The sequence below is a fragment of the Lipotes vexillifer genome, unplaced genomic scaffold (genome assembly GCF_000442215.2).
Source record: "Lipotes vexillifer unplaced genomic scaffold, Lipotes_vexillifer_v1.1 scaffold40, whole genome shotgun sequence".
Lineage (NCBI taxonomy): Eukaryota > Metazoa > Chordata > Mammalia > Artiodactyla > Lipotidae > Lipotes > Lipotes vexillifer.
This window is the reverse complement of record NW_006771578.1, coordinates 3323344-3334068: the sequence shown is the minus strand read 5'-3', so window position 1 is coordinate 3334068 and position 10725 is coordinate 3323344. Positions and strand designations below refer to the sequence as shown.

At 48.3% G+C, this 10725-nt stretch overlaps 1 protein-coding gene across 1 annotated transcript in view; it reads left to right on the top strand.

The window, feature by feature from the left end:
- The first annotated feature begins 671 nt into the window (after nt 1-671).
- The window catches only part of GRK7 (G protein-coupled receptor kinase 7), a 37737-nt gene continuing 27683 nt past the window's right edge, over nt 672-10725 (top strand). The window contains 3 exon segments of the mRNA XM_007446960.1: nt 672-1373; nt 2726-2847; nt 2849-3155. Coding sequence (XP_007447022.1) covers nt 768-1373; nt 2726-2847; nt 2849-3155 — 1035 coding nt within the window. The 5' untranslated portion in view covers nt 672-767.

The window sequence follows — 10725 nt, the reverse complement described above, 5'->3', positions numbered from 1 at the left end:
CCTGCTGACGTCATTTCACGGGATGTTTTGGGTCAAGGTGACCCTCCCCTTTTTAACTGGGTACTGTAGGTCACAGATTCCTCAGAACTAAGAAAGCCGTGGCTGGAGGATCTCTGTAAGCTGTAGAGGGTGTCACCGGCTATGGGAGAGTGAGGGCCACGACCTGGGCTCCCAAGGGCCCCTGGGAACATGTCTCGTGACTCACAGCTCAGAGCAACCCCTTCTGTAACCTGCTCTGGATCAGGCTGCTAGACACGAGGAAGAAAACCTCTCCAGCTTCTCACAGCTCGTCTTCCTGACCTGTCATTCCTAGGAGTTTACTTAGCTTGCACCTGCTGGGAAACACGTAAAATCAGACACAGTTGAAAACACTGCTGTCAGCAACAAATAACACACCACCTTATGATGACTCCTTTCCTTTGGAAATTGGTAGCTGGGGATTCAGGGAGCAGGTGTAGATGAGAAAGGCCCCATGATGAACAGGTAGACCCTGCAGGTGTCACAGACTGCTTTCCCCTCGGTGGGTGACCTGTGAGGCGCCCTTCCCTGGCCGGCTATACATAGCCAGCAAAGCTTCTTACAAGAGAAACCTCTTTCCTCACCCTCCATCAGTCCCACCCGCAGACCCGAAGCTTCGCTGTAAATCCCTCAGAAGTCACTGCACCTTGGACTGGAGAGCAGCCAGCTGGCCGGGGCCTGACGGCGTCCCCGCCGCAGCCCTCCATCCTTCCTTTTCTGTGCCGAGGGAGCACGATCGGTGCTCAGCCATGGTCGACATGGGGGGCCTGGACAACCTGATCGCCAACTCGGCCTACCTGCAGGCGCGGAAGTCCTTGGATGCCGACAGCAAGGAACTGCAGCGCCGACGCCGGACCCTGATGCTGCCCGGGCCGCAGAGCTGCGAGCAGCTCCGCCAGGCCCCGCCCAACGACTTCCACAGCCTGTCCGAGCAGCAGCCCATCGGCCGCCGCCTCTTCCGGGACTTCCTAGCCACGGTGCCCGCGTACCAGGAGGCCGTGGGCTTCCTGGAGGAGGTGCAGAGCTGGGAGCTGGCCGAAGAGGGTCCCGCCAAGGGCAGCACGCTGCAGGGGCTGGTGGCCACTTGTGCGGCCTCCGCAGCGCACCCACACCCCTTCCTCAGCCCAGCTCTGGTCACCAAGTGCCAAGCAGCCACCACGGAGGAAGAGCGAGCATCCCTGGTGGAGCTGGCCAAGGCTGAGGCCATGGACTTCTTGCAGGACCAGCCCTTCCTAGAGTTCCTGGCCAGCCCCTTCTACGACAAGTTTCTGCGGTGGAAAGTCTTTGAGATGCAGCCCGTGTCAGACAAGTACTTCGAAGAGTTCCGGGTGCTGGGGAAAGGTGGTTTTGGGGAGGTAGGTGTTTCAGAATAGCCAGGCCGGAAGACGAAATAGACAGCATAATAGAGTTTTATTTTACCTCTTCTTTTTTTTTTTTTCCTTTTTAATCTCAAGGGAACTTAGAACTAATCTCAGTGCCACGTGTGGAGAAAGAATTCGTAGCTTGCTCTCACGTCTTCTTTCCGGTCACCGCGTGAAATAAAATGAGAACGGCCTAGGAAAAACTAACAAAATGTGGAACTGGCCAAGAATCTTTATCGTGGGGTCTACAACAGGCAGGCACACACTGAAATGCCCCTTTGGTGAATGATAGCAACAAACAATGGGGGAATCCCCCTTTCCCCTTAATTGTGGTAATGGAGGTAATTTGAGAAAAACTTCAGAGAGCTAAGAAAACACTCATCTTGAATTAAAGCCTGGAATCCATTTGGCACCAATGCTGTGCTCAGGTTTCTTCTTTTTAAGTTGAAAAAAATTCTTTAAGGTAAAAGATCACATTAGCCATTAACCATTTTAGAGTGTACAGTTTAATAGCATTTGATACATTACAATGTTGTATAACTATCATCTCTATCTAGTTCCAAGATATTTTCGTCACCCCTGTGCCCATTAACAATTACTACCCATCTCCCCCGCTCCCCCAACCCACCCAGCCCCTGGTGACCACTGGGCTGCTTTCCGTCTCTATGGATTTGCGATTCTGGTGTGTCATATCAGTGGAGTCATACAGTATTTGAGCTTCTGTGGCTGGCTTCTTTCACTGCGCGTAAGGTTCGGAGGTTCATTCACATTGTAGCATGTACTTCCTTCCTTTTTAGGGCTGAATAACATTCCGTTGTATGGGAATACTACATTAAATTCATGTATCCATTCATCTATTGCTGGACAGTTGGGTTGTTTCCACCTTTTGGCTAGCGTGAATAGTGCTGCTGTGAACATTTATGTACAAGAATTTGTTTGAATACCTGCTTTCATTTCTCTTTCGTATATGTCTAGGAGTGGAATTGTTAGGTCTTAGGGCAATTCCATGTTTAACGTTTTGAGAAATCACCAAACTCTTCCAAGTTTTAAGTTCCCACCAGCAACACGTGAGGGTTTCAATTTCTCCACATCCTTGCCAGCACTTGCTGTTTTTCCTTTTTTTTTTTTTTTTTAATTATGGCTCACATAGTGGGGGTGAAGTGATACCTCACTGTGGTCCCAGCTCTATCTCAAAGAATCCTTCTCACTCACAGCTTCTCTTTTCTCAGAAGCCTGCCGTCTTTCCACCTTGGTGGTTTTTTGCTCCTCCACCCTCTGTATCCCCCTTCGCCTTCCTGTCTCCAGTGCTGTCTATTTCTTCCTCTCCCTTTCTTTCTCTCCTTAAGGTATGTGCTGTCCAGGTGAAAAACACCGGCAAGATGTATGCCTGTAAGAAACTGGACAAGAAGCGGCTGAAGGAGAAAAATGGTGAGAAGATGGCTCTCTTGGAAAAGGAAATCTTGGAGAGGCCCTTTCATTGTCTCTCTGGCCTATGCCTTTGAGAGCAAGTCCCATCTCTGCCTGGTTATGAGCCTGATGAATGGGGGAGACCTCAAGTTCCACATTTACAGTGTGGGCGAGCGGGGCCTGGACATGAGCAGGGTGGTCTTCTACTCGGCGCAGATGACCTGCGGCGTGTTGCACCTCCACTCCCTCAGCATCGTCTACCGGGACCTGAAGCCCGAGAATGTGCTTCTGGACGACCTTGGAAACTGCAGACTGTCCGACCTGGGGCTGGCTGTGGAGATCCAGGATGGCAAGCCCATCACCCAGAGGGTGAGTGGCTCTCCATGGGCCCAGAGGTGGGGCACAGAGTCGGAGAGGAGGGGAGAGGGCCGTTCTATTCCCAGGGCAAGCAGAACCTTGGACTTAATGCTTTTAATTTCCTTGTTCTTAAAGCCCTTATGCTGTCATCTTGCCTTAAGTGGAGTGGTATAAGAGAATTAGCTTAACTGGCTGTTTGGGGGCTACTTTGCTTTCCTCTCACTGGAAGCAGAGGGGAGCCTTCTTTGTGAGTTGGAGATGATCTGTGCCTTCACCGTGAGATGGTAAGAGCTGAATCCGTAGCCAGGATCTAGGTATGTCCCACCAATAACCACCTCCCTGGTGCCATGTTCCTGAGTCAATAGAGCCTTGGTTTCCTTTTCTGGAAAATTTTAGGGGCTGGACCCTAAAATTTCAGGATGCTAGGAGGTAAAATTTAATAGGATAAGAAATAGAAGAAACCCCAGCATTTAGCACATTAAAGTAAATATCTCCTTTTCTCTTGAGTGCGCACTGGGGGAATGTTTTACATTGGACAAAGGTGAAATTTTAAATGAAAATACATATACAAGACAACAAAGGCAATTGATGTTTATTTATTTTATTTTATTTTTTTGCGGTACGCGGGCCTCTCACTGCTGTGGCCTCTCCCATTGCGGAGCACAGGCTCCAGACGCGCAGGCTCAGTGGCCATGGCTCACGGGCCCAGCCGCTCCGTGGCATGTGGGATCTTCCCGGACCGGGGCGTGAACCCGTGTCCCCTGCATCAGCAGGCGGACTCTCAACCACTGCGCCACCAGGGAAGCCCTTGATGTTTATTTTGATCAATTTGGTTCAAGGTGATGGCAGAGAATTCTTTGATTAAAAAAGGAATTATAATTAAGCAATTATGTTAAGTGAACAATACAAGAATCTCTCCGATTCTGACAGTTCTTTACCACTGAGTTTCTGTGCACAAAGGTGGGAGAATTCCCAGGAAGATAAGGGCCCAAGTCAGGTTCCTAAATATCCACTTAAAACTTTGTTTTTGCAGTTTCCAGCTTACAAGTCAGAGAGGACAGTCAGGCAAGGAAGTGAGAAAAATCATGGCAAGTTTGGGAAACCACAGGTGAATTTATGTGGCTATAATGTAAGGAATGTTGACAAGATGTGTAGGACTCAGATCATGCAAAGGCATTGGAATTCTTTCTTGTGAGGAACAAGAAGCCATTGAAGGGTTTTAAGAAAGAAAATGGTGTGATTAGATTTGCTTTTTTTTGTGGAACGCGGGCCTCTCACTGCTGTGGCCTCTCCCGTTGCGGAGCACAGGCTCCGGACGCGCAGGCTCAGCGGCCATGGCTCACGGGCCCAGCTGCTCCATGGCACGTGGGACCTTCCCGGACCGGGGCACGAACCCGTGTCCCCTGCATCGGCAGGTGGACTCTCAACCACTGCGCCACCAGGGAAGCCCTAGATTTGCATGTTTTTAAACACCAATTTGGATTGTAGATGAGAGGCAGAGGAGCTAGTTAGGAGGTATATGCGGTGGCTCAGGAAGAGATGATGAGGCCTGTATAAGACAGTAGGATTGAAGAAGTGGGAATAAAGCGGAGCTGTTGGAAAGAGACCTGATGGGACTTCAGGACCAGCTGGGTATGAGGGTAAGTGATGCGGAAGGTCTTTAGCTCCAGTGACTAGAAGGAGGAACAGAATTATGGGAAAGCTGGTAAGTTTAATTGTGAGTGTAGTGTATATGAGGCTCCTATGTGGCAGGCAGGTAGACATTTAGATAAAGATCTGGTGCTCTGATGAAAGGTCGGAGCTAGACATTGGGATTTGGAGTCATCATGACTTGGGAAGCAGCAGACACCACTGGGTTGTTTGGGAAACAGTGGAGGAAGAGGACCAGGGATGGTAGCTAAGGAACATCAACATGTAGGGGTTGTTGAAGCAAAGGGGCCTTGAAGAGGTTAAAGAGGTAGGACGAGAGTGACAGAGTCATGGGAGCTGTATCAGTTAAGGGTTGATTTCAGCAGCATATCATAGAAAACCCAAATAATAGTGGATTAAACAAGAGAGGGGATTATTTTTCTTATGTAACAAGTAGTGTGGCGATAAGCGTGGTTGGTATTAGTTCCGCAGCTCCAGGATAATGGTATCGACATCTCTGTCGTTTTGGCCTTTTCGACGTGTGCAAGATGGCTGCCCTAGCCCCAGCCATCAGGTCCATGTTCCAGGCAGGAGAAAGGAGGAAAGGTCAGGAGTAAATAGGCATGCACACACCAACCGAATATGTCTCCAAATATGAACTTCCTTGGAAGGCCCATCTGACAGCTTCCATTTAAATCTCAGTGGCTAGAACTATTATCTGGCCACCCCGCCTGTAGGGGAAGCTGATAAAGGCCTTTTTTTTTTTTGGAATGAGAAACGCAGGATATGGAGCAGGTAACTGGCAGCCTCCTCCACGGGAGCCAAAGCAGAAGAGGGTTTAAGGGAGGAGAGGGGTCGGCACTGTCGAGTGCTGCCAAGAGGTCAGGCAGGCTGTGGGATTTGACAGTCAGGAAACCGCAGTGTCCTCAGGAAGAGCGATGTCCAAGGTCAGAACTCAGACTGTGGAGGTTGGATTGACCTGGGAGTAGAGAGTGAGACAAAGGAAGGAGGGAGGCTGGTCGCTGCAGGAGGACACAGGGAGGAGGATGGAGTTTTAAGGAGGGGAGATTTAGATGCTGAGACAAGAATCAGGAGAGAAAGTGCTGGTTCTGTAGGAAGGAGAGGCTGAATGAAGGTGGAGAAACCGAGGAAGAGGTGGGGATGGGATGGAGGACTTCCGTGTCACTGTCTCCTAAGTTGGGATGCAAGAAGCGGGACGATGACGGGGAAGCAGAGTGTTCGCCTCCGTAGGACTTTGCTATGAAAACAGAAACGTCGTGGGACTTCCCTGGTGGCGCAGTGGTTAAGAATCCGCCTGCCAGTGCAGGGGACACGGGTTCGAGCCCTGGTCCGGGAAGATCCCACATGCTGCGGAGCTACTAAACCCGTGTGCCACAACTACTGAGCCTGAGCTCTAGAACCCGTGAGCCACAACTACTGAGCCCGTGAGCCACAACTACTGAAGCCCGCACGCCTAGAGCCCGTGCTCCGCAACAAGAGAAGCCACCGCAATGAGAAGCCCGCGCACCACGACAAAGAGTAGCCCCCGCTCACTGTAACTAGAGAAAGCCGCACGCAGTAACGAAGACCCAACGCAACCAAAAATAAACAAATAAAAATAAAATTAAAAAAACAAAAACCGGAAACGTCGTGAATCCATGTCTGTCTATGCATGGAGAAACCAAAGTGTATTTCTTCAGGATTTTGAATTCGCATTGTCACTTATGCAGAGGAGAGGTGTTCCTTCTCAGTGTCTCATAGGCATGTATCATGCTAATCGGTGGTACATCTCCACCTCGCTGAAGGTTGAGGAGACACATAGCTCTGTCTCTTGTAAATCCTTTCTCAGTCTTCCTCCAGCTCTATTCATGGGCCAAGAGAATATTTAAGGACAGTTCCTTCAGTGGCTCCTGTGTCCAGCTGTCTGACTCTTTTGGAAACTGGAGGAAGCTTTCCGTGCCTCCTCAGTATTGTCCACTATAATGAACGCAGTTGGTGAAGTTTACTCACTGGAGACCTCTCGCCCTTTTGCCTTTCCTGAGTCCCTCTTTGTCCCATGAGACCAAATTTCTGGGTTTAGACCACTTGCCCCAGTCCTCAGACCTGCCTCCAAATCCCTGGGGACCCTCAGGAAGGGTGCAGGGTGGGGAGGGGAAGAGTCAGAGAGAAAGTTTAGAAGCCATAAAAAGAAAGACAGGGCTTCCCAGGTGGCGCAGTGGTTGAGAGTCCGCCTGCCGATGCAGGGCACACGGGTTCGTGCCCCGGTCCGGGAGGATCCCACGTGCCGCGGAGCGGCTGGGCCCGTGAGCCATGGCCGCTGAGCCTGCGCGTCCGGAGCCTGTGCTCCGCAACGGGAGAGGCCGCAACAGTGAGAGACCCGCGTACCGCAAAAAAAACCCAAAAACATAAGAGACCTAGGATGGCATGGCTGAGGCAAAACTAACGTTTCACAAAAACTGTTCTCATAAGAGAAATGCAAAATGAGAAACAGAAACTGAAGATGCAAATATTTGAACATATGTTTAATAATGCTTCCATAGGGCTTCCCTGGTGGCGCAGTGGTTGAGAGTCCTCCTGCCGATGCAGGGGACATGGGTTCGTGCCCTGGTCCGGGAAGATCCCACATGCCGCGGAGCGGCTGGGCCCGTGAGCCATGGCCGCTGAGCCTGCGCGTCCGGAGCTTGTGCTCCGCAACGGGAGAGGCCACAACGGTGAGAGGCCCGCGTACTGCAAAAAAAAAAAAAAAAAAAAAAGACAGAAGAAAGGAAATCATCCTCCTTTCACTGTTTACCCCTCCACATAGCTAAGTAGAGCCCCTCGGTTTCCTATTTACTGTAGCTCCCACACATGTAACTGGGCCCCCAAGTGGATTTTAAGGTCATTATACTCACAACATTTCACAGAAGAAATGAAAAGGAACATATTTACAGGGCTTCTGTAATCACTAACATTGTTTTGATGTCAAGATACTGTATAAAGAATTACTGTGAACATTATGAAGGTGTGAAGGAAAAATCACCCTGATTATGAAGGTTGATACCTGCCTGAACTCTGTGCAATCCTTCCAGAAAAGTTAAGGCATCATGGCTTTGGAGACATGGCTAGCTGCTTCTCATTCAGCTACTCATTCAGTCTTTTGTAAGCTAGCATTGCTTTCTGCTACATATGAAAGAATGCCAGATTCTCAACAATTTCAGTGCCAAGGTCTCTGTGAAAATCTCCTGGCCTTTTCCTCCTGTCACAAGATCGCTTTTGCAGCTCCAAACATCAAGTCCACATTCCAGGATGGAAGAAAGGAGGAGAAAGGAGAATGTTAACAGACTCTGCTTACACCCCGTTGGCCAGGACCATGCCACATGTTCACCTCTAGCTGTAAGGGAGCCTGAAAAATAGTTTTTCATTGTCCAGCCTCTATTGCAGGGGATGATAAGGGAGATGGGGAGTGAGATCAAGTGTTGGATAAGCTGACAGCATCTGTCACCAGCCCCCAGGAAAAAAATATTGAAAAAGATGAGGAAATCTGGTTCAGTTTTTAACTCACACAGGCATTAAAATTCGCAAATAATAGTTAGGTAGAATTCTAAGATGACCTCCAATGACCCTTGCCCCTGTATAATTTTTTTCCCATTGACTTGTGGGCAAGACCTGTGAATATGGTGAGATACCACTCCCGTGACTGTATTACATTATAAGGCAAAATGGATTTGGAAGATGCATTTATGGTTACTAATCAGTTGATTCTGAGTTACTCAAAAGAGAAATTAACCAAGTGGGGCTGACCTAATCACATGAGTCCTTTAAATATGGGTATAGAGGTCAGAGACAGCAGAACTCAGAAACTGAAAGCATGAGAGGGTTTCTACACACCATTGCTGGCTTTGAAGATGGAGTGAACCACATGGCAAGGAATGTAGGTGGTCTCCAGAGCTGAGAGCTGCCTCTGAATGACAACCAGAAACATAGCAGGGACCTCAGTCTTACAACCACAGTGAACTGAATTCGGCCGTAACCACATGAACTTGGAAGAGGGTCCTGAGCTCCAGATGAGAGTGCAGCCCAGCAGAATCTTGACTTTGGCTTTGTGAGATCCTGACCAAAGAACCCCTCCAATGCTGTGCTCAAACCTACAGAACTGTGAGGTAATAAATGGGTGTTGTTTTTAAGCTACTAAGTTTGTGGTAATTTGTTACACAGCAATAGAAAACTCATTAATAAAGGAAGATAGCCAACGGAAAGATGAAAAATAGCATCAACATTAATGGTGACGATAGCAAGGTACTGGACACTGTTAGAGGGACGTCTTCCTTTCCAGCAGGGATCAGTACACCTACCATCTACTACAGACATACCACAGAGATATTGTGGGTTTGATTCCAGACATTTTTTGGTTTCCCAGTGTATATAAAAGTTATGTCTACGAAGTATGCAATAGAATTATATCTAAAAAACTATATACATACCTTAATTTAAAAATAATGCTATTGGCAAAATGGCACAAAGGACTTGCCGCGTTGCCATAAACCTTCAATTTGTAAAAAATTCAATATCTGCAAAGTGCAGTAAAGCAAAGCACAATAAAACGAGGTACGCCTGTATAATAGAACTTGAAACTCTTAATTGAATTTGAAACTCTGGAAGTGATTCTTCCCAGTGGGTAACCCTTCCCTAGGTATGAGCTGAGCCTCCCTGGAGGGACACAGGCCCTGTCAGGCTATTTCAGGACACCAGGTGAAATACTTTGGACATTGCTTTATAGGCAGCAAGGAGCCATTGAAGGTTTATCAACAGGAAATGGCATGACCAGAGTGATTCTTTTTTTTTTTTTTAATTTTATTGAAGTATATTTGATTTACAATGTTGTGTTAATTTCTGCTATACAGCAAAGTGACTCAGTTTTATACATATATTCTTTTTCATATTCCTTTCCTTTATGGTTTATCACAGGATACTGAGTATAGGTCCCTGTGCTATACAGTAGGACCTTGTTGTTTATCCTATATATAATAGTTTGCATCTGGTAATTCTAAGCTCCCAATCCTTCCACCCCCTTTCCCCTTGGCAACCACAAGTCTGTTCTCTATGTCTGTGAGTCTGTTTCTGTTTCATAGATAAGTTCATTTGTGTCGTATTTTAGATTCCACACATAAGTGATATCATATGGTATTTGTCTTTATCTTTCTGACTTCACTTAATATGAGAATCTCTAAGTCCATCCATATTGCTGCATATGGCATTATTTCATTCTTTTTTATGGCTGAGTAATATTCCATTGTATGTATGTACCACATCTTCTTTATCCATTCATCTGTCAGTGGACATTTAGGTTGTTTCCATGTCTTGGCTATTGTGAATAGTGTTGCTATGAGCATGGGGGTGCATGTATCTTTTTGAATTAGAGTTTTGTCTGGGTATACAGAATGATTCTTTAAGGAGATGACTGAAACTATGAGGAATTCAAGTAGAGGGAGCCTGGGGTTCAGGAGAAAGGGGGGCCGGTAAGGAGCTACTGTAATAACTCCCACATGGGGTAATGAAGGTTGAAGTAGGGCCCAAGGCTCTGAGCAGCCTTACATCCAGAGCTCAGCTGCCTGGCTTCACCTAGCCTCCATCAAGACCCACGTCTGTACTCACTTCTCTTAAATCACGGCTGTCCCCATTGGAGGGGGTGGGGTTGTGGAGAGAATGGAGCCACTTCTAGAAGGTGGTGCCTTTTGCCCCGCGGAGCCCCCGGCTGCTGGTAATTGGGCAGTGACTCAGGAAGGAAAGGCGACGGTCGTTCTGCTCGAGTCTGAGAAAGACTGAGGCGGACACACGACAAGAGGCGGGGAGGCTTAAGAGCACTGGCCCTGGGCTTCCCTGGTGGCGCAGTGGTTGAGAGTCCGCCTGCCCATGCAGGGGACACGGGTTCGTGCCCCGGTCCGGGAAGATCCCACATGCCGCGGAGCGGCTGGGC